The following is a 24,487-nucleotide window of genomic DNA, read 5'->3' as shown; positions in this document are numbered from 1 at the left end:
TCATTTATTCATAACCATCACATGACACTGTAATTATAATCCTACTTGTATTCCAATATTAGCTTCTTGCCAAACCTGACAAAACTGACAAAGCAGGTGAAAAATAGAACAATTCAAGGAACTAAATTCTTTGGTAAACTTACACTTACTTAAACATTTTAGACTGTAATTCAAAAGGTTAAGAATTCTGCAATAAATTTAAAATGACAGTGATAATGAGAGCTTCCCCTTTAACAAGTTAGGACGTTTTTCTTTAGACTGAGGGGGGATCTTATAGAAGTGTATAAAATCATGAGAGGCATGGATGGGGTGAATGCACGCAGTTTTTTTTAACCCAGGTTTGGGGAATAGAGGACTAGAGGGCATCAGTTTAAGGCAAGGTGGGAAAGAAAGCATGGGAACCTGAGGAGCAACTGTTTTATACACAGGATGGTATGTAAATGTAATGAGCTGCCAGCAGAAGTGGTTGAGGCAGGTACGTTAACAACATTTAAAAGGCATTTGGATGAATACATGGATAGGAAAGGTTTAGAAGGATACGGGCCAAGTGCAGGGAAATGGGGTTAGCATGGATGGATGTTTTGGTCTGCACAGACCAGTTTAGGCTGAAGGGCCTGCCTCTGTGCTAACGGACTCAATGACTCTGACATTAATACTATTGTTTTAAACAGTGAAAACATTTAAAAAAAACAGAAAATGCTTCAAATTCTCAGCACGTCTGGGAAGGTCAGAGGCCCTTCATCAAAGCTTAAAAATGTGATGTCTTGTTAATGAGGTATAACTGGTTTTTTAACTGTGGACTAAATCATAAATGTGCTGAAGAACCTCTTGCCCCTGGAGAAATAATTTTACATTTGATCTATCAACATTTTTCATGGTAAATGCATTCATGTTCTTAGATGTTTTTAAGACTGATATTTGAGCTTCTAATACATACATCTTAATCTTTGCTTAATTTAAAATTTATTTTTAAGAAGTGAAGGATATTCAAAGCATTTTATTTCCTCACTTGCTACCTGTGAGAACATAGTAGTGTGCTTGACTGCATACCCTGCTTGATGACCCCATTGTTGCTAACCACCTGGAGATTCCTTGATTTGACTTTTGATTCAACTTAACATTAAACATTTTTTAAATCTGATATGGAGATCATTCACTCATTTTGAGTAGGGGTTTTGGCATCAATGGCAAGTGCTGATTCTTTGCTGACTGCAGATTATGTTATAGTTAATAATGTTGTTGATAAGCTGAATAAAATTAACAAATACTTGTATTTCAATTCTATTTTTCCAGGATAAGAGGAAAATACAGGAAAAAATTACCAGACAAAGATTTGAAGTGGATGAGCTAAAACTGAAGCTTAAGCACTTAAAGGTAGTGTACCATAAGGACCCATTGCCTTCAGTTCCTAACACAATCTCTGTTTCTATCTTCTTTTCCATCAATCTTCAGAAAACTGTCTAAGTTTGATTGTTCATGACTTTGATCTCATTTTAACCCTGTGTGTGAGATTCTAATCATACATCTACACCGTCACTAAGACCAATTCTACAGCTGCAGCATTACCAATTCTGTCCATGGCTCAGTTCATGTACTGAAATCTTTGTTCATGTTGCTGTTGCCTTGATTCTTGACAATTCCAATGCACTGCAGGCTGCTTTCACTTTTCTATTCTCCATAAACTTTAGGTCATCCAAATATTTGCCTCTGATTACCAAGTCCACTTAAATGATCATACCTGTGCTCGCTGATCAACATTGACTCCCATTCAAGGAATAGCTCAATTTTAACATTTCCATCCCTATTTTCAAATGACTAAACTGTGATATAAACTGTATGATAAATATTTAAGAAAATGTATCTTAAATTTGGGTTTGGATTTTGGATTAGTGGCATATGGGTTTTCCGTGTTTCTGAAGTTAATAATTAATTTGTAAGTATTTCTGTAGCTCTGGTGATTTCATTTGAAATAGTTTATGAGAGCTGTTTTGGCAGCAACAATGGGTTTTTGCTTATGTTAGGATGTTTTATGGCTTAGCAATTTGAACCATTATGCTTTAAGGTTTGTTAGAAAAATCAAAACTGAAGGTCTTTCTGAGCTTGGAACTACACGTATAGTTTAGAGAGAGAGACTTTCTATCAGCTTCACTTCAGACCTTGGTTAAAGAAGGCCGTGTAGCAGCACAAATTCTGTCTATTAAATGTTCTGATGTAGTATTTTTCTACCTTCAAGCGAGTTATACAACTGCAGGTTATTGTTCTGTTATATCAATAACAGAAAGGATAAATGCGTAAGTACCATTTGCAGGCTTTACCTCAAAGAAAAATTGCAAATGAATGACTTTTCAATAAAACTTTTCTTAGATGAATTACTGTCAGAACATGAGCTACTGTCTGGAAGATATCTAGTCTTTGACCTGCTCTTCTGTCCACAGTACTTAAATGGCTAGCCCAGTTTGGTTTCTGGTCAATGTTAGCCCCAAAAACATTGATAGTAGGGGATTAAGCGATGGTAATGCCATTGAATGTCAAGGTGTAGTGGTTAAAACCAGACTCAATTCCCGGAATGGTGGGACTATCATATGTTGAAAGATTGGAGTGACTGGGCTTGCATACACTTGAGTTTAGGAGGATGAGAGCAGATCCGATTGAGACGTATAAGATAATTAAAGGATTGGACACTCTGGAGGCAGGAAGTATGTTTCCGTTGATGGGGGAGTCCAGAACCAAAGGACACAGTTTAAAAATAAGGGGTAGGCCATTTAGAACAGACTTGAGGAGAAACTTCTTCACCCAGAGAGTGGTGGATACATGGAATGCTCTGCCCCAGAAGGCAATGGAGGTCAAATCTCTGGATAGTTTCAAGAAAGAGATAGATAGAGCTCTTAAAGATGGTGGAATCAAGGGTTATAGGGATAAGGCAGGAACGGGATACTGATTGTGGATGATCAGCCATGATCATAATGAATGGTGGTGCTGGCTCGAAGTGCCGAATGGCCTACTCCTGCACCTATTGTCTATTGTCTATTGTGTATTGACTCTTACTTACTGGAGATTGTCATTCTTCCCCCTTCTATGCCTTTCCCCCACCAAACCACCAAACCACCAAACCTCATAAACCACAACATGTGACATTGAACACACTCATATTTTTTTGAGGGGAAATGCAGCTGTGAGATCCTTGGAATACATTTAAGAATTTAAAATCAGGTGACATTTTTAAGTTCACCTGTGATCACTTCAGCTTCACAAATCTTAATTGACTCAATTTAACAATCAATGACAGTCATATGATTATGTGTGACCAAGATTTGTAATGTGCACTGTTAGTCAGTTCAGAAGCTGCATATGCAGAGTAATTTGTTGATAGATGTGTGTCCCATTTGAATTATGGATGCCTGTTTAATGAAACTGATCCTTCTCAGCCCTTACATTGCCTACAGAAAGACACGACAGAGATACTGTGAACAATCAGATGAGAACAAAATGAGTGGTAAGAAAGCAAGCTAAGAACCTGGTGATGCATCCTGTGCATTAGCATGAGATAGCTGTATGTCCCTGTGCACTGAGTAACCTGGCAGGTTCATTGTAATGTATGATGTCAGTGAGTTCCAAAGTGTAATGAACTGCTGAAGTGTCTTCTGAGGTAGTCCAAGTCTACACATGTTGATACAATGACGCTTATGTTTTGCTTATGTCAATCTCTTAATGGTCAGTGGAGATAGTCAATGCCCGTACAACATGTTATGAGATGTAGGGGGAATGGTGGCCAATTATAGAGGCCCAGAGAGCACACCAGCAAGCTGCAGCTGCCAGATAACCGCTCAGAATTTCAAGTTAGGTTTTAGCATTATTTTGTTTCTGACTGGTACCTGGGAGGATTGCGAACTGCAATGATATGAGGCGAGATTAGGTTACAATAAAATGTGAATGCTGCCACCAGGGTCAGCACTGCTTACTAGTCAGATTCTTTTCCAGCCATTGAGACCTAACCTAATGTTAAATGGACTATCAAATTGTATTTCTCCGTGTCAAGAATCTCATTTTCCACTCTCACTGCATTCTTCCAAATTCCTTGACTTACCCATATTGCTTGAGGGCTGGGAAGATTCTGCCCAAAATTTCTACCAAAGATCTTTGCCAGTATTTCGATTGTGAGCAGATAGCAAATGGTTGGGTGGTTCATTTTGGGGCCAAAGAAGATGATAATATGCTCAGAGTAATAGGGCAAGGTCTTAATACTCAATGAGTTCTTTGCATCTGTGTTAAAAGAAGATGATGAACCTTGTAGAATAAGTGAAAATAGTGGAGATAATGGAATAGTGTGAAAATTAAAAGGGAAGTTATGCTTCATTTAGATAAGTGACATGGCCTAGATGGTTTGCATCCCAGGTTGCTAAAGGAAGTATTTGTAAAGATAACTGAAGAGCTTACCTTAACACCGCTCCCCCGACCCCCCCCCCCCCCCAATACAGGCAAGGTGACAAAGTATCAGTTGGTCTAAATGTGACATTTTCACTCAAGAAAGGCTGTAAGGACAGTTGTGCAATTACTGGCCAGTTAGTCTAGCACCAGTAGAGTTGAAGGAGACAGTAAGGCTTTGGGATCCTTAATCATGGAAGATAAACAGCGTGCATTTGGATAGGAAAAGCTGAAAAAAAACTGCTATTCCAAGGAATCCAAAACAAAAACAAAACTGTTTGGAAAATCTCAGCAGGTCTAGCAGCATCGGTGGACAGAAATCCGAGTTAAGGTTTCAGGTCCAATCACCTGTCTTCAGAACTTTCAGGTGATATTTTTGTTGCAGTTGGAGAAGCTTGAGGGAATTAAGGATTGCCAATGCAGATTTGTAAAAGGCAGAACATGTTTGAGTTGTCTAATTGAACTTGTTGATGAACTACTAGGAAAAGGTTGGGGGGGGGGGTGGTGGTGAATGTGGTGAATGTTACCTATGGATTTTAAGGAAGAGTTTGACTTGGTGCCATATAAAAGACACTTGTTGAATAAGGTAACCAATTTGCAATTGGATAAAAAAAAATTTTCTTAGTGGCAAATAGGAGCAAATCATGGTAAATGGTTATTTTTTTGAATTGGAGGGCAGTGGAGAGTGATTTTCCCAAGTATCAGTGTTCCAACCACTGCTGTAGTTTTGCTGTGTATAAATAACAGATGATCTTACTGAAACCAATATCTTTTTAATAGGGTCTAAATGTTGAATGTCTGTTGCACCTTTCAAGGGTTTAGAACTTTGTAAAGAACATTTGAGTGGTGAATCAGCTGCTTCCTTTCAACCTCCCTGATTGACTAAACCAAAGGTTTAAGTTCTTTATATTTAGATGACAGTTATACAATTTTTATAGCAAATATGGCTATTCTGGAGAAATAAGGAGCCAATCAGCAAAGTTCATTTGAGTTGAAAAGAAAGCTCATTTTCTGTTAAGTCCAAGACGCATGCGCATGTGTGTGCATTCTCTCGCTCTCTCTCTCTCTCACCCCCGCTTCCTGGGATCATCAAATGTGTTGTTATTGGAATCAAATTCTCAGTGGCCTTGTCACCCACTTTGTTTTTTGGGAAGTGGATGGAGAGAAACTTCCACAGCCTCTTTTAGTGCTGCAGTCAAGAATCCATCTCTTCTGTCCAATGCAGTTTGGCTGCACATGCTGTGTTCTGCAGTTTTGTTGTTTTTCAAGCTTCAAAATAGATTCGTAGAGTCATAGATTTATGCAATGCAGAAAAGACCATTCGGCCCATCAAGTCTGCATGGACATAACTACCACTGAAGGAATGACTAATCCAAATTTCCTGCACTTGTCCCATATCCTTGAATGTTATGATGTTTGAAGAACTCACCCAGATATTTTTTAAAACGTTGTAAGGCTTCCGGCCTTCACTACCTTCCCAAGCAATGCATTCTGGATTCCCACCATTCGCTGAGTGAAAACATTTTTCCCCAAATCCCCTTTGAATCTTCCTGCCCTTTACCTTAAAATTATGCCCTCTTTCGAGTGACCCATCAACCAAGGGGAATAGCTGCTCTCTCTTCACTCTGTCCACCTTCATAATGTTATAATCCTCAATCATGTCAACACTCAGTCTTTTCTGTTATAAAAGAAACAATCAAAGCCTATCGAGTCTCTCCTTATCGCTCAATTTCTCCATCATAGGCAACATCCTGGCAAATCTCCTCCGCTGTGGGGGAGGGTTTAAACTAATGTGGCAGGGGGATGGGAACCAAATATTGGACAGAAAAGAGGTAGGAATGAAAGCCTGTAGGGAACTAGATAATGGAGTCAGTGTGACTAAAGGGAATAGTAGTCGGGAGCAGATGATGAACACAAAGGGACAGGTGGTCTGAGGTGCATTTGTTTAATGCGAGAAGTGTAGTAGACAAGGCAGATGAGCTTAGGGCTTTGTTCGGTACCTGGAGGTATGATGTTATTGCTATTACTGAGACTTGGTTGAGGGAAGGGCATGACTGGCAACTAGTTGTCCCAGGATATCGATGCTTCAGGCGGGATAGAGAGGGAGGTAAAAGGGGTGGAGGAGTTGCAGTAATGGTCAAAGACGATATCACAGCCGCACTGAAGGAGGGCTTATCAGTGATAGGCAACATGGTTTTGTACAGGGAAGGTCATGTCTTATCAATTTAATAGAATTCTTTGAGGACGTGACAATGTTGATTGATGAGGGAAAGGCTGTAGATGTCATATACATGACCTTCAGAAAGGCATTTGATAAGGTTCCCCATGGCAGGCTGATGGAGAAAGTGAAGTCACATGGGGTCCAGGGTGTGCGAGCTAGATGGATAAAATACTGGCTGGGCAACAGGAGACAGAGAGTAGTAGTCGAAGGGAGTTTCTCAAATTGGAGACCTGTAACCAGTGGTGTTCCACAGGGATCTGTGCTGGGACCACTGTTGTTTGTGATATATGTGAATGATCTGGAGGAAGGTGTAGGTGGTCTGATCAGCAAGTTTGCTGATGACACTAAGATTGGTGGAGTGGCTGATGGTGAAGGGGACTGTCAGAAATTACAGCAGAATATAGATAGACTGGAGAGTTGGGCAGATAAATGGCAGATGGAGTTCAATCCGGGCAAACGCAAGGTGATGCATTTTGGAAGATCAAATTCAAGGGTGAACTATACAGTAAATGGAAAAGTCTGAGAGAAAATTGATAAACAGAGAGATCTGGGTGTTCAGGTCCACTGTTCCCTGAAGATGACAACGCAGGTCAATAGGGTGGTAAAGAAGGCATATGGCATGCTTTCCTTCATCGGACGGTATATTGTGTACAAGAGTTGGCAGGTCATGTTGCAGTTATATAGGACTTTGGTTCAGCCACATTTGGAGTACTGTGTACAGTTCTGGTCGCCACATTACCAAAAGGATGTGGATGCTTTGGAGACGGTGCAGAGGAGGTTCACCAGGATGTTGCCTGGTATGGAGGGTGCTAGCTATGAAGAGAGGTTGAATAGATTAGGATTATTTTCATTAGAAAGACGGATATTGAGGGAGGACCTGATTGAGGTCTACAAAATCATGAGGGGTATAGACAGACAGGGTGGATAGCAAGAAGCTTTTTCCCCGAGTGGGGGCCTCAATTACTAGGGGTCACGAGCTCAAAGTGAGAGGAGGAAAGTTTAAGGGAGATATGCGTGGAAAATTCTTTACACAGAGCGTGGTGGGCGCCTGGAACACGTTGCCAGCGGAGGTGGTAGATGCAGACACGTTAGCGTCTTTTAAGATATATTTGGACAGGTACATGGATGGGCAGGGAGCAAATGGACACAAACCGTTAGAAAATAGATGACAGGTTAGACAGAGGATCTTGATTGTCGCAGGCTTGGAGGGCCGAAGGGCATGTTCCTGTGATGTAGTTTTCTTTGTTTCTTTGTAATCCATCTAGGGCTATCACATTCTTCCTGTAGTGAGGTGACCAGAACTGCACACAGTACTCCACTTGTGGCCTAACCAATGCTCTGTACAACTCCAACATAATCTCCTTGCTCTTGTACTCTATGCCACGACCGATGAAAGCAAGTGTCCTATTGCCTTCTTCACGATCCTATTCCCTGGTCTCCCATGATCTCCCATGATCTCCCATGATTTGCTGACTTTAGATATGTGTGAATAATTAACTCAAGATCCCTCTGTTGCTCTGAGCTACTCACTGTCATGCCATTCATTAAATATTCCCTCATCTTGTTTCTTCTTCCAAAGTGCATCACCAGGGAAAATACCATCTGCCACTGCTCTGTTCATCTGATCAACCCATCTATATTCTCCTGTAATTGACAACCATCTTCTTCACTATAATCACTCTATCAATCTTGTAGGTTATGTTTTCATTTCCAACATGTGAAGGTTTTCATGTTACAAGCTAGACTGGATTCATGCCTCGTAGAAGGGGGAGCTGTGGAGGATGCTGTCTGATGTGCTGTGATCCCCAGCATTTGTTGTTTTCAGTATAGTACCCACCCCTTCCCAGCCCTCAGATACCATCACTTTTTGTTGCCCTGAGGTCACTCCTCCTAACCTCTGCCCTTGCCATGTTTTCACTACACCACCTGATCTTCCCCTCTCTGAGCCTAAATGTACTATCCTCGGCAAAGGACTTCCTTCATACCCTTATGCCCACACCTTAACAAATATAGGGCTCACTATGACGTTGAACTGTTGTTTTACCACCGCCATCTCCATGCTCACTTCTTTGGGTAGGATTCTGACCATTCACCCTACCCCCAAAATGTATGGAAACTGACAAAGCTCTAGAATTAGAAAAAGATCCAGTCTTAACTTACTGCCCAGGTAGAAAAAGTTGAATACAAAAGAGTGTATTGTGAGGTTTATCATTATTTACTTCAGTCATTAATACAAAATCATGCTATATAACTGTATATTTGATTCATGCAATAGTGGAGATCAAAATGACCAAAAATTAAAATATTTACAATCTTTAGTGAAAACTTTCAACGCAGTAATTTAAGGTGGATTGAAATGTAACAGCAAAGGGGAGAAGAATCAGTAATCAGTTTAATGGAGGGAAAATTTTAGAAACAATATTTTAGGAGAAAATTAACAGCCAGCTGAATACAGACGGGCATATAAAAGACCTCGCATGATTTTGTAGGTCTTGGTTGACAGAAGTTACAGGTTCAAGAAGTTACAGTCCCCTCATTCTCCGGAATAGCAGCAAAGAAGAAAGATCTTGCTTGTACTGCTCATAAAACAAAACTTTTCACTGTTATCAATACTTATGACAACAATAAATCAAATCAAATCGTCACTATAAGGTCCTTGTTGCAATGAAGCAGGAAGTTGATAAAAAAAAATACCAGATGGTGTGATGATGTGTACTCTTAATGGAAAACATTTCCTAATGTAGTGCTGTTTCAAACAGTCAAAGAGTTTGCGAGAAAGATGGCTCTTGGAGGGAGTGACCAACATCTACCCTCAAGAAGAAGAGGAAATGAGGAAGCAGCACCAAGAAGATCAACTTCAGTCAAAGAAATTGGAACAAAACATTCTCAGGTAAACCCAAATTGTAGTGCTACTGCAGTCAGTGAAATACTATTTCAGAGGATTGTCTGCAGTTAAGGAGTGAACATTCTAAATGAAGCCATAATCTGGACAGAATTTTCATCAAAATTGCCTGTTGTAAAACATGATGGATAGGTACATCACCAGTTTTACAGCTCAATTAATTTTGCTCTCCACTTTTCCATTTTTAGCAATATTACTTTTGAAGGTTGTTTAGCACTCAGCAAGACCCTTTGATCCCAAGATCAGTGCGTTCCATTTTGTATGAAATATATATTAAGCTCATTCATTTAATGTACCTTCTGCTATAGTTTCTCATATCTACAAAACTAGACTCTCAAGAAGGCCTTAGACTAATATAATTGTTTAGGGGCTAGAAGCAGAGTAATAATATCACTCTTAACAAAATGTAGAGCTGGATGAACACAGCAGGCCAAGCAGCATCTTCGAAGCAGAAAAGCTGACGTTTCAGGCCCAGACCCTTTATCAGAAATGGGGGAGCGGGAGAGGGTTCTGAAATAAATAGGGAGAGAGGGGGAGGCAGATCGAAGATGGATTGAGGACAAGATAGGTGAAGAGGAGACAGACAAGTCAAAGAGGCGGGGATGGAGCCAGTAGAGGTGAGCCTAGGTGGGGAGGTGGGGAGGGGATAGGTCAGTCCGGGGAAGACAGACAGGTCAAGGTGGCGGGATGAGGTTAGTAGGTAGGAAATGGGGGTGCGGCTTGAGGTGGGAGGAGGGGATAGGTGAGAGGAAGAACAGTTTAGGGAGGCGGGGATAAGCTGGGCTGGTTTTGGGATGCAGTAGGGGGAAGGGGAGATTCTGAAGCTTGTGAAATCCACATTGATACTATTGGGCTGCAGGGTTCCCATGCGGAATACGAGTTGCTGTTCCTGCAACCTTCGGGTGACATCATTATGGCACTGCAGGAGGCCCATGATGGACATGTCTGAGGAATGGGAGGGGGAGTTGAAATGGTTCGCGACTGGAAGGTGCAGCTGTTTATTGCAAACCGAGCGGAGGTGCTCTGCAAAGTGGTCCCCAGGCCTCCGCTTGGTTTCCCCGATGTAGAAGAGGCCACAGTGGGTACAGCGGATGCAGTATACCACGTTAGCAGATGTGCAGGTGAACATCTGCTTGATGTGGAAAGTCTTCTTGGGGCCTGGGATGGGGGTGAGGGAGGAGGTATAGGAGGAGGTGTAGCTCTTCCTGCAGTTGCAGTGAAAAGTGTCAGGTGTGGCAGGGTTGGAGGGGAGTGTGGAGCGGACAAGGGAGTCAGGGAGAGAGTAGTCCCTCCGGAAAACAGACAAGGGTGGGGATGGAAAAATATCTTTGGTGGTGGGGTCGGATTGTAGATGGCAGAAGTGTCGGAAGATGATGCGATGGATCCAATGGTTGGTGGGGTGGTATGTGAGGACAAGAGGGATTCTCTTTTGGTGGTTATTGCGGGGTTGGAGTGTGAGGGATGAGTTGCGGGAAATGCGGGTGACACGGTTGAGAGCGTTCTCAATCACTGCAGGGGTGGGGAAGTTGCAGTCCTTGAAAAACGAGGACATCTGAGATGTATGAGAGTGGAATGCCTTATCCTGGGAGCAGGTGCGGCGGAGGCAAAGGAATGGGGAATAGGGAATGGCATTTTTGCAGGAGGTTGGGTGGGAGGAGGTGTATTCTAGGTAGCTGTGGGAGTCGGTGGGCTTGAAATGGACATCAGTTACAAGCTGGTTGCCTGAGCTGGACACAGAGAGGTCCAGGAAGGTGAGGGATGTGCTAGAGATAGTCCAGGTGAACTTGAGATTGGGGTGGAAGGTGTTGGTGAAGTGGATGAACTGTTTGAGCTCTTCGTGGGAGCATGAGGCAGCGCTGATACAGTCATCAATGTAATGGAGGAAGAGGTGGTGATTGGGACCAGTGTAGGTGCGGAAGAGGGACTGTTCCACGTATCCCACAAAGAGTCAGACATAGCTTGGGCCCATGTGGGTACCCATGGCCACCCCCTTTGTCTGTAGGAAGTGGGAGGAATCAAAAGAGAAGTTGTTGAGGGTGAGCACAAGTTTAGCAAGGCGGATGAGGGTGTCAGTGGGGGGGGACTGGTCAGGCCTGCGGGACAGGAAGAAGTGGAGGGTCTTTAGGCCATCTGCATGGGGAACGCAGGTGTATCGGGACTGGATGTCCATAGAGAAAATGAGGTGTTGGGGACCGGGGAATTGGAAGTTCTGGAGGAGGTGGAGGGTGTGGGTGGTGTCACAGATGTAGGTAGGGAGTTCCTGGACCAAGGGGGAGAAAATTGAGTCCAGATAGGTGGAGATGAGTTTGGTGGGGCAGGAGCAGGCGGAGATAATTATTTGACCAGGGCAGGCAGGTTTGTGCATTTTGGGAAGGAGATGGAAGTGGGCGGTGCGGGGTTGGGGAACAATGAGGTTGGAGGCTGTGGGTGGGAGGTCACCTAAGGCGATGAGGTTGTGGATGGTTTAGGAGATGATGGTTTGGTGCTCAGGGGTGGGGTCATGATCCGGGAACAGTAGGAGGAGGTGTCGGAGAGTTGGCGTCTGGCCTCAGCGATGTAGAGGTCAGTGCGCCATACTACAACTGCACCTGTCGGAGAGTTGGCGTCTGGCCTTAGTGATATATCTGATAATATCACTGGATTAGTAGTTCAGAATCCGAGACTGATAATCTTGAGATGCAAGTTCAAATCCCACCCCAGCAAGTGGTGAAATTAGAATTCAATAAAAAAAATCTGAACTTTAAAAAAAATAGTTTCGTGGCAACTATAAAACATTTGTCAACAGTTATTTAAAAACCCCCGTTTGGTTCACTTATATCATCCTGTAGACCTGAACTGACCAACATATGATTTCATTCTCACAGCAATTGACTCTTAACTGCCCACTGAAATGAGCTATGTGTGGAGTAGGGTGGACCTTTCCTAGATCTCTATATCTAATTGCAGAAGTGGAGACATGGCAGTAGTTGTCATCATCACAAGGCTAAACCTTACAAGCTTCACCATTATTACTACCTCCAAATCCTGGCTGCTGATCTATTTAAACAACTGTTGTCTGGCATCTTGCACTTGCATTATCTCTCCCAATCAGAAGACATGCCACTTAGCTGGAAATGTGACCCTCACAATGCCTGGAAGTTTCCAGTGTCTTATGTTATTTCATTTGTCTGTACATGTTTAAAGGAAGCAGGGATTATTCAAACACAGCTGCTGCAGTCAATTTTTTGAATTCTTTTATAGTTCAGATACAGAAAGCTTAAAGGAAAGTTACTTGAGCTTGCTATTACAGCAACATTGAGTCATAACATTTCTATTAATATAGAATGGCATCATTGGGTCCCTAACAATTATCAAAGTTATCCTCGGAGCTGAATAAAAAAAAATGAATGAAGTCTCTTTGAGAGATGAGTAAAAGATCAGTGTGATATTTTGGTTATTCTATGGATAAATTTAGCCTGTGGTGCTTGGAAAACATTTTTGAAAGTTGAAATTTCATAATGTCAAATATAAGAAACACAACTGAAGACAGTATAAGTGCTTCAAACAACTGGCACTGTGTGGAAATGAAAGTTCCTTCTGTCCTTTTATTTTGTTACATTTTTAAGAACAGTCCATGTTCAGTTTTAAATGATTGATGTGGAAGATATGTCAACGTCTATATGTTACGTCTATATTTAAACTCCTTGTCAAGGGTATGAGAGAGAGCAAGTAATTAAAGCGATTACCCAAGGACAGTGGAATAGTAGTCTCATTGAAAGATCCATTACACTTAAATGCTTATAATGGGTGAACAAAACCCAATGTGAGTTTAGAAGTATGTTCATTTTACAAAAATAGAAATTGCTGTAAAAGCTCAGCAGGTCTGGCAGCATCTGTGGAGAAGAATCAGAATTAATGTTTTGGGTTGAATTAACTAGTTCTGAGTAATCAGAATTAATGTTTTGGGTTGAATTAACTAGTTCTGAGTAAGAGTCATTTAATCTGAAATGTTAACTCTGATTTCTGCCTACAGATGCTGCCAGACCTGCTGAGCTTTTACAGCGATTTCTATTTATGTTTGATTTACAGCATCTGTGGTACTTTTTGTTCTTGTTATGCACACAGTCACATTTTCAAGTGTCTCATTCCCAATACATACTAAATACCATTTGTCCTATTTGCAATTTTTCTTTCGAAAAGATACAGAAGAGCTCCTGTCAGGAAATCTTGCCCCTTTGATCAAAGGCGAGACATTTTATGTACCATAATTTGCTTTTAGATAGAAACATAGAAGATAGGAGCAGAGGGAGGCCATTCAGCCCTTCAAGGCTGCTCTGCCTTTCTCCATAATCATGGCTGATCGTCCAAATCAATAGCCTAATCCTGCTTTTTCCCCATAACCTTTGATCCCATTTGCCCAGAGTGCTATATCTAGTCTCCTCTTGAATGCATTCAATGATTTGGCATCAACCACTTCCTGTGGTAATGACTTCCACAGGACACCACTCTTTGGGTGAAGAAATGTCTCCTCATCTCTGTCCTAAATTGTCTACCTTGAACCCCTCAGACTGTGACCCCTGGTTCTGAACACACCCATCAAAGAGAACATCCTCCCTGCATCTACCCGGTGTAGTCTTGTTTGAATTTTATAAGTCTCATGAGATCCCCATTCATTTGTCTGAACTCTAGCAAAAACAATCCCAACCTAGTCAACCCTCTCCTCATACGTCAGTCCCACCATCCCCAGAATCAGCCTGGTAAAGCTTCACTGTGCTCCCTTGAGAGCAAGAGCATTGTTCCTCAGAAAGGATTCCAAAACTGCACGCAGTATTCTAGGTGTGGCCTCACCAAGGCCCTGTATAACTGCAACAACACATCTGCTCTCCTGTACCCGAAACCTCTCACAATGAAGGCCAACATACCATTTGCCTTCTTCACCACCTGTTGCACCTCATGCTTACCTTCAGCTCAAGGACCAACCAGTTTCCTATCCATGTCAATACACTTCCCAGATCCCAAGCACTTTAATCTCGCACACTAATCTCTAATGTGGGACTTTGTCAAATGCTTTCTGAAAGTCCAAATATACTACATCGACTGGCGTCCCCTTGTCAACTCTACTAGTTGTATCTTCATAGAATTCTAACAGATTTTTCAAGCATGATTTCCCCTTCATAAATCCATGCTATCACAAAGGGTTACAAAAGAAATCTAAGATCCTTTTATGTTTTGGGCTATGCCAGGACTGAGTGCTCAAGTCACCACAGTCTTACCAGACCATAGGGCTGCCTTCTCATTAGAGAGAGACAACTGATGGTAAGAGTTGGCTGAGGGCCACACCCAGGTGAGGGGAGAGTCCTTTGTAGTGGTCTCAGCTGGTATGGGGATTGATCCCACGCTGTTGGTATCACACTGCTATGCAAACCAACCATGCAGCCAACTGAGCTAAACCGATTCACTAGGTACTAGGGAGAGATAGCGAAAACAGAGAGAAAAAGAATTAGACAATCTGCAGAAAATAGAATGAAAACAGACTCAAACAAAGTGAAAAGGAGAGTATCTTAGACTACAAAAATAATTTGAAAATTGTAGCAATAGTGAACAGAGGAGAAGAAAGTGAAGAATCTGTGGAATAAACTGTTTGATCCGGCTATGGTACGAGGGGAGTAACAATGAATGAATTTACTGATTTATTTTCTTTTCACTGAAGGTTCATTAATCAGCATCACTGGTCAGGGCAGGGGAGCCAAGGGTTCAAGGTAAAGCAGTTTGTATTAGTGACCTCTCTTAGTGGCATCTAGCTCCTCACCTCAGACCTTTTTTTTCAAACTTAGCCTCTGAGGATGTCCAGTTCTGATTCAGTAGACACAGAGTGGCTGATAGTTAAAGGAAACATGTTTTATAATCTTATCCATAAAATAACATGATTAAATATGCTCACCTCACACCTAAGTCTGTGGAACTTCTCTCCCACTCATCTTTAAAGAGAGAGAGCTGTGGGGTGCACAAACTTGATTTGAATTCTTGTACTGCCTGGTTTCAGCCAAGAGAGGAAGCTAAAGTCACCCCACAATGTGCAAAGTTATTAGATTCTATTTCCACAACACATTGACTGGTTATTCATAGTATGGGGCTACAAAAATACAAGGTGCACTTTCAGGAGTCTCAGACAGAGTTCTCTGCAAGCAGCATGGAAGTCAGCGTGCAAAAACAGCTGAGGCTGTATGAGGGGAATGTTCATTGGCTTTGGTTCAATTAAAATTCTTTGTTTGTTGCTCCATTTATTTGAACTTGATCAGAAAAGCAGATTGCTGCTCACTGATTACTCTGTATATTGATGATAATGACGGAATTGATTTTTCAGCATTACGGAGCATCCAATAAAATTATGGAGGGCATAGGTAGGGTTTTCAGGAAGAGACTTTTCCCTATAACAGAAGGATCAATGACCGGGAGCATAGATTGAAGGTAAAGGGCCGCAGGTTTAGAGGGAATGTGAGGAAAAACCTTTTCACCCACAAGGTGGTGGGAATCTGAAGGTCACTACCCATTAGGGTGGTAGAGGCAAAAACCATGATAACATTTAAGAAATATCTAGATGTGCACTTGCGATACCAAGACATGCAAGTCTATGGGCTAGTTGCTGGAAAATGGGAATAGCATAGCTTGGTGATTGTTTTTGACTTTTGTGGACACAATGGACCAAAAGCCCCTTTCCAGTTCTGCAGATCTCAATGACTCTATGTCTGGTGATTTGGCTGAACTGGTTTTCAGCAGCTAATTAAATATCTACCTCAGCTGATTCCATTGTCTCTTTTCTCATTTACCTCATGTATACATCAAGTTTTCTTTTAAAGTTTCCTTTTAATGCTATCTGCTTCAATTATTTGACGATAGGAGTGAGAGCCATCACCACCAGTCTTTCACAGAATTCTCTACAAACTCTATTTAATCTATTCGTGACCATTTACAGGTGTGTCCCTTTGATCTGGACTTGCTCACAAATGGAAACAATTTCTCCACATCCACCTATTGAGGGGCATGGTGATTCGGTGGTTAGAGAACACCTTCCTAGCCTAACCCCAACTCCCAGTAATTATAGCTAATATAATTCGCCTTCTCAGTTGCCTGCTGGGCATATATGGCAGTTTTCTGTAATTTATTCAGGACACTCAAATCTCTCTGCATTCATATATTTCTTTGTCTTTTAGAAAAAAACACTTTTCCATTTCTTGCTAATGAAGTGGGATGTTTTGTGTTTAATATTACTTCAGCCACCTTCTTTGCAAATCTGGTCCATACCCCTTGTCAGCCCCTTTACATCTACCTCATAATTTAAATTCTCACCTAGCACTGTGCCATTGACAACCTTGAATATATTGCATTCAGATTCACCTAAGTCATTGAAATAGATCATAAATAGTTGGAACACATACTGATCCTAGAAGCACTCCACCAGCTTTGTCCAGTCATTCCAAAAATGACCCACTTATTCTTTATTCTCACTAATATTAGTAATACTATCCCCAGTTCTGAGAGTCCTAACCTTGGGAATTTACTGAATGCTACCCAAAATTCTCGATATACTGCATTAATGGTTATCTTTTATCTACTCTTGTTCACTACACTCTTAGATAAATCTCATACATTTGCAAGACATGGTTTCCCATTTAGAAAACAATCCTTTCATCCTAGACTAACAGAATAGCAAGAAAAATTCTCTTTATCTACCTTATCAATTCACTTTAAAATGCCAAATATTGTCAATCAAATCAGCCTACAATGTTCTGAACTGCAGCAAATAGAAGCCCAATTTATGTAACCACTCCTCATCATCTAATCCACAAACCCTCTGATATTATTCAAACGAATCTTTGCTGAACTGTTCAGATCACTACGAAGTTAGCAAATTAAATATTCTGTAGTATTTTGATTAACATCAAGTCAGAGAATTATTCACGTCATTGAGGTGGTGCTGATGGAAGTGCTCCCACTGGCTTATCTCTCATTTCAGAGAAATTGAAGCTCTTTAATTTTGAGAGGAGATCAACAATGGAGATATTTATAGAAATGTAGACCTCTAACAGCATTTTTCTTAAGGATAGTTTGGGGTGAACAGTAAATTCTGGCCTTGCCTCAAATACCAAACCCATGAATAAATTCAAAAGTGATGCAAACAATTCAAGAGTCAATTAAATGCATCAATAAGAATAATTTTATGGTACTTTGAAAGGATAAGTTCAGGTAGACTCAATGACTTATTTTAATTTTTATCCACAACAAAATCATAGCCTCCTTCAGCACTGTAATTCTTCTGTTTCATTGTTTAGGTGTATGTAGGTTTTCCACAAGAGCAGCTCACAGTCCCACTTCCCTACGCTTCCCCTGCAGCCTGAAGTTTTTGTTTGCTCTTTGAATAATCATCCGTTTCTGAAAGCTGCAGTACATTTTGCAAAGAACTCTTTATTTCACTTCTATTTTATTCACCTTGAATCCATTTCTTCTGCTTCACAACCCAATGGAAAACAGATTTTCTTATCTTTCACATCCTTCAATATTTAAAACCCTTCCTGAAAATTTCCTTTTGACCTCTCTCTAAGCAGAACAACCTTCAGCCTCTCCTTTATATCCACATAATTGAAGCTCCTCACGTTTGGAACCATTCTGGTATATCATTTTTGTACAAAAACAGAAGTTGCTAGAAAAGCTCAGCAGGCCTGGTAGCATCTGTGAAGAAAAAATCAGAGTTAACATTTCAGGTTCTGAGGAAGGGTCACTGGACTCACAATGTAAACTCTGATTTTTTCTTCACAGATGCAGCCAGACCTGCTGAGTTTTTCCAGGAACTTCTGCTTTTGTTCCCGATTTAAAGCATCCGCAGTTCTTTCAGTTTTTATATCATTTTTGTACCCTGTTTAATGCTTTCCTGAAGTGTGGTAATATTAGAAACATTTGTGACTGCTGGTGGAATTTCATTGCAAATCTTAGATGTGCAATGATCAGATTGGGAAAGGAACTATGAAGTATACAATATATGTTCCTCCACTGAGTAACAGAACAACAATGACACAGATCATCTTGCTGCCACTATGGGTCACTAGTGAGCTTTATATGTTCTATAGAGCTGTCATCCAAATGTAGTAACTGCACTTAAACAATAATCCAATTATTGACTAAATATATTTGACTTAATATTCACTTAAAATGTGTACATTATTCCAGACTGACTATATAAACTACCAAGGAGCTAGTTTCATTCCTTTCTGTGCTCGATGCACTCGCAACCATCTTTGTAACATTTGATGCACCTAGGAAGTTCACTAGTTCAGTCACTAGCTCAGCCAGTGTCGATGGTTTGGGTGTTTTAACTGACCAAAAGCTGAATTAGGCTAGCCAGATTATTCTGATTGTTAGAAGTCCGTCATCTCTGCAGGTGGTACCCAGGGTGGTATCTTCAGCCAAATCATCTTCAATGCTTCATCAATGACCTACCCTCATGCAATTAGAAGTGAGGATATTCAACAATAATTGCACAACATTGTCACCATTCGTGACTCCTTAAATATTGCTGCTGTCCATGTCCAGACATAGCAAAACCTGGACATTATCCAGTCATGGGTTGAAAAGTGGCAAGTAACATTCATGCCTCACAAATGCTCGGCAATGACCACCACCCAACAAGTCAGAATCTAACCATCACCTCTCACCATTCAATGGCATTGCCATCACTGAACTCTCCATTATCAACTTCCCATTACACCTTATCAGAAACTGATCTGGAGTAGCCAAATAAATACTATAGCTTCCAGAGCAAGTCAGTAGTGAGAAATCCTGCAGTGAGTAACTCACTTCCTGACTTCCTAAAACTTGTACACCGTCAACAAAGTGCAAATTCGAAGTATGTTTGAATACTGAGATACTAGGAAGAAGTAGCTGGAGAATCTGAGATAACATGATGTAGAGCTGGATGAATACAGCAGGCCAAGCAGCATCAGAGGAGCAAGGAAGCTGACATTTCAGGTCTAGACCCTTCTTCAGAAATTTCTGAAGTAGGGTCTAGACCCGAAATGTCAGTTTTCCTGCTCCTCTGATGCTGCTTGGCCTGCTGTGTCCATCCAGCTCTACATCTTGATATCTCTATGTTTGAATACTCCCCACTTGCCTGTATTAGCATTTCTTCAACAACACGCAAGAAGCGTGACACCATCCATGACAAAGCAGCTGCTTAATTAGCATCACATCTACAAACATTCACTTCCTCCACCATGAACACAGCAGCAGCAGTGTGTACCATCAAAAGATGTATAGCAGGAATTCGCCAAGGTATCTTAGACAGAATCTTCCAAGTCCACAACTTCTACCATCTAGGAGAACAAGAGCAGCAAAACATGGGAACACTATCACCTGCAAGTTCCCCTCCAAGCACTCAGCATCCTGCCTTTGAAATATATCACTGTTCCTTTAATGCCACATGGTCAAAATCCCAGAACTCCGCCATAATGGTAGTAATTCTGTTGGAACTGGTGGCTAATTACCCCTTGACAACTACCCTCTATCTTCTACGAATAAGTCAATTTTGTATCCAACCTGCCAACTTATCATGAATTGCATATTGTTTTATCTTCTGGACCAGCCTACCATGACATACCTAGTCAAAATACTTTAGTAATGTCATATAGACAACAGTCACTGCCCTAACCACATTAGCCACCTTCATAGTTCCACACAAATGCAATCAAGTTTCTGAGACAAGGCTAATCCTGCATAAAGAAATGTTGACAATTCTTAATAAGTCCATTCTTCTTCAATTGCAAATAAATCCTGTCCCTAAGAATCTTCTCCAATAATTTCCCTATCATTAAGGTAAGGCTCACCAGCCTATAATGTCCTGTATTACCCCTGTTACTCTTCTTGAACAAAGGGACAACGTTAGCTATTCTCCAATCTTCTCACCTGTGGCAAAAGAACCTCAACTGTGCCTAAAGAATGCTACTTACCACCTTATGAATGTTGTCTTTTTCTGAAGAAGGGTCCCGACCTGAAACATCAGCTTTCCTACTCCTCTGATGCTGCCTGGACTGCTGCATTCATCCAGCTCTCCACTGTGTTATCTCAGACTCTAGCATTGGCAGTTCTTACTATCTGTTTCTCTATATGGATGTAAACTGCTTCAGTGCCTGAGGAGTTAAGACTTGAGCTGAATGTTGTGCAATCATGAAACCTTATGATGCAAGGGTAAGATTTTATGCAATAATGTAAAATAAATTATATTGAATTTGCAGGTGATTTTAACTTTCTCCTGCCTGTTATTTCCAGCTGCTGTCTTATCCATTTTCACCGTTAAAGTCCACAATGAGCCCATAATGTGAAATTAGTATATAGCAGACTTTGTAGGGGATGCCAGGATTACTTCCATGGAAGGCATTAGTGAACGGTTGGGTGCTTGCCACAGTCCAGCAGATTTCAAGATTGCTTACCAGTGCTAGACTTCAAAATTACCTGGATTATTCAATTCTGTTTAACAACTTGCCCTCCTGGGATTTGAATATGTAACTACTGTATTGCAAAACCTATTGTCCAATTATTAGGCCTGTGCAATATTTTAAAATGAAAATTTGTCTGCATCACTGCCTAGTATATTTTATTCAATCAGTCATCAGATGCGGGCATTTCTGGCTGGGCCAGCATTGATTACTCATCTCTATTTGCCCTTTGAAAGATGCTCTACCTGAATTATCACAGTCCATGTGCTGAACACACACCTATAATTCCATTAAAGAGGGACTATGGAGTTTGTGAGGAAGTGATGAAGATGATTGATGAGGGTAGTGGATGTTGTCAATACAGACTTTACTATAGCATGTTAACATGGTCAGTCATGGTAGGCTTGTCCAGAGATTAAATCATATGCAATCTCTGATAATTTGGCAATTTGGATATAAAATTGCTTTGTTCATAGAAAATTTCCACTATCCCGAACAACCAGACACATATTCCCATCCCCTTCCATGTCTGTCTTCCACAGAGACCATTTTTTCCGGGATACCCTGGTCCACTCCTCCTTCACTCCCAACACCTCCCTAACAGCCCATGGCACCTTCCCCTGTCACCACAAAAGATGTAACACCTGCCCAGTTCCTTGCTCTCTCTTTACCATCCAAGGCCCCAACACACCTTCCAGGGGAAGCAGTGTTTTTACCTGCACTTCACTCAATCCAGTCTACCACATTCACTGCTCACAATGCAATCTCCTCTACATTGGGGAAACAAAGCACAGACTGGGTGACCACTTTGCAGAATACCTAAGTTCTGTCTGCAAAAGAGAAGACCCTTAGCTTCCAGTCACCCGCCACTTCAACACACCACTGTGCTCCCTGGTCAACATCAGTGTCAGGCTTGCTACAGTGTTCCATTCTCTGTCATATTCTTAACCCAAACCCCACACACCAGGCCTTTACATCACATGGGCTGCTATCACAAACCAAAGTCACCTTCAGCAGCTATTCATTCCCCATATGACCTTTACCAGTTCCTTTATTTGTCCAACTGTTCTTCTCTCTCTTTGGGTTCTGTCTCTACCCATTGATTACTCTTCTCCACTCCCCTCCTCCACCACATCTTCTGCATAAATACGGACCTTTCCAAGCTCCCATCAGTTCTGAAGAAGGGTCACTGGACCCAAAAGGTTAACTCTGTTTTCTCTCCACGGATGCTGCCAGACTTCCTGAGGTTTTCCAACAATTTCTGTTTTTGTTTCTGATTTCCAGCATCTGCAGTTATTTCATGTTTTTAATTGTGGAAGGTTTTTTTTTCAGATTAGAGATCTGTGACCAGTCGTGTTCTGTAAGGATCAGTGCTGGGACCTCTGTTATTTGCATATTTTTTAAACAATGTGGATGAAAATGTAGGTGGTCTGATTAGTAAGTTTGCAGATGACATGAAAATTGGTAGAGTTTTAGATAGTGAGGAAGGTTGTCAAAGTATACAGTTGGACATAAATTAGTTGGAAAGGTGGGCAGAGAAATGGCAGATGTAGTTTAATCTGGGTAAGTATGAGGTAGCACATTTTGGGAGGTCAAATGTCAGAGGAAAGTATACAGTAAATGGCCAGGTCCTTAGGAGGATTGATTTACAAAGGGATCTTGAGGTCCACGTCCATAGCTCCCTAAAAGTGGCAACACAAGTGGATAAGGTGGTGGAGAAGACATATGACATGCTTACCTTGATTGGTCAGGCCATTGAAAGTTAGCAAGTCATATTGCAGCTGCACAAGACATTGGTCAAGCCACACTCGGAATACTGTGCACAGTTTTGGTCATCACACAAGAAGACAGACGCGCTGGCTTTGGGAGTGTGCAAAAGAGGTTTACCAGGATGTTGCCTGGATTGGAATGTATTAGCTATAAGGAAAGGTTGGACAAACTTTAATTGTTTTCAGTAGAATATTGGATGCTGAGAGGGCGACCTGTTGGAAGGATATGAAATCATGAGAGCCATGGTTAGGGTGGAGAGTCAGTCTCTTTCCCAGGCTGGAAATGTCACATAGTAGGAGGCATAGGTTTAAGGTGACAGGGGACAAGTTTAAAAGAGAAATGCAAGCATAGCTTTTTATACAGAGGGTAATAGTTGCATGGAATACATTGCAAGGCCAGAAGCAATTATGATAGCATACGTTTAAGAGGCATTTAGATTGACACATCAATAGGCAGAGTAGAGGGATATGGGCCATATGCAATCAGATGTGATTAGTTTAGAATCATAGTCAGCACAGACTTGGTGGACTGAAGGAAATAAAAACAGAAAGAACTTCAGATGCTTTAAATCAGAAACATAAACAGAAATTGCTGGAAGAGCTCAGCAAGTCCGGCAGCATCTGTGGAGAGAAATCAGATTTAATGTTTGGGGTGAGTGACCCTTCATGATGGACAGAAGGGTCTGTTCATGTGCTGTATTGTCTATGTTCTAGATTCTTAACCACACAAGTGCCAGGTGATTACTATCTCCAATTAGAGAGAACCTAATTAATCACTCCTTGATGTTCAATGGCATTATTAATGATTAACACAGAGGGGCCTACCAAACACCAGAAACTGAACTGCACAATCCACATATACGAGGGCAGATATTCTGTGGCGAACAACTCATCTCCTGATCTTCCAGGCCCAAGATTGTTGGAGACTAAATGTCCCCGTGAAGATGAGCTACAGAACCACCCTAACCCCTTATCATTTACTTCCCTTATCTTAATACTCAAGTCCCCACCAATAACCATCTAGGGCCTGGAAGATCGAGGTCTGTATGTTCATATAACATTACCTCGAATTCTGTTAAACTCTAATCAGTGTAGGTCCAAACTGCTCAATCTTTATCAAGGACTTCATTCAGAAGAAAATAAATTTTAATTTTACAGATCAAATTAAAGTTTACATTCACATTCCAACCGTAGTGCAAGACAAGTATATCAGGAAAACATTGTACTGAAAAGTATGAAGTTGTGTTGTCAATGTCAGGAACCTAAACTGTGGAGGGTTTTTGTCAGTCATTATATCTGAATAAATAATATTTCCACGATGACAGGAAGGTCCATTTTCTAACAAATGTACGAATGTATATGGACTTCAGTAAGGCATTTGATAAGGTTCCCCATGGAAGGCTCATTCAGAAGGTCAGGAGGAATGGGATACAGGGGAACTTAGCTGCTTGGATACAGAATTGGCTGGCCAACAGAAGACAGCGAGTGGTAGTAGAAGGAAAATATTCTGCCTGGAAGTCAGTGGTGAGTGGGGTTCCACAGGGCTCTGTCCTTGGGCCTCTACTGTTTGTAATTTTTATTAATGACTTGGACGAGGGAATTGAAGGATGGGTCAGCAAGTTTGCAGACGACACAAAGGTCGGAGGTGTCGTTGACAGTGTAGAGGGCTGTTGTAGGCTGCAGCGGGACATTGACAGGATGCAGAGATGGG

The 24,487-nt window shown here is 41.4% G+C and overlaps 1 protein-coding gene and 1 long non-coding RNA gene across 12 annotated transcripts in view; one reads left to right on the top strand and one right to left on the bottom strand.

Annotated features, from left to right (window-relative positions):
• LOC125456039 (paralemmin-2-like) overlaps positions 1–24,487 on the top strand; it is a 114,767-nt gene that overhangs the window by 59,026 nt on the left and 31,254 nt on the right. For all 11 annotated transcript variants that reach the window (XM_059648038.1, XM_048538674.2, XM_048538678.2 and 8 more), the window contains 2 exons: positions 1,294–1,374; positions 9,403–9,533. In XM_059648038.1, the coding sequence (XP_059504021.1) occupies positions 1,294–1,374; positions 9,403–9,533 (212 nt within the window). The remainder of the gene's footprint in view (positions 1–1,293; positions 1,375–9,402; positions 9,534–24,487) is intronic.
• LOC132209907 (uncharacterized) overlaps positions 1–24,487 on the bottom strand; it is a 60,605-nt gene that overhangs the window by 24,821 nt on the left and 11,297 nt on the right. The window lies entirely within an intron of this gene.

The sequence above is a fragment of the Stegostoma tigrinum genome, chromosome 8 (genome assembly GCF_030684315.1).
Source record: "Stegostoma tigrinum isolate sSteTig4 chromosome 8, sSteTig4.hap1, whole genome shotgun sequence".
Taxonomy (NCBI): Eukaryota; Metazoa; Chordata; class Chondrichthyes; order Orectolobiformes; family Stegostomatidae; genus Stegostoma; species Stegostoma tigrinum.
Note: the sequence above shows the minus strand (reverse complement) of the source record. Positions and strands in the feature narration are given on the sequence as shown.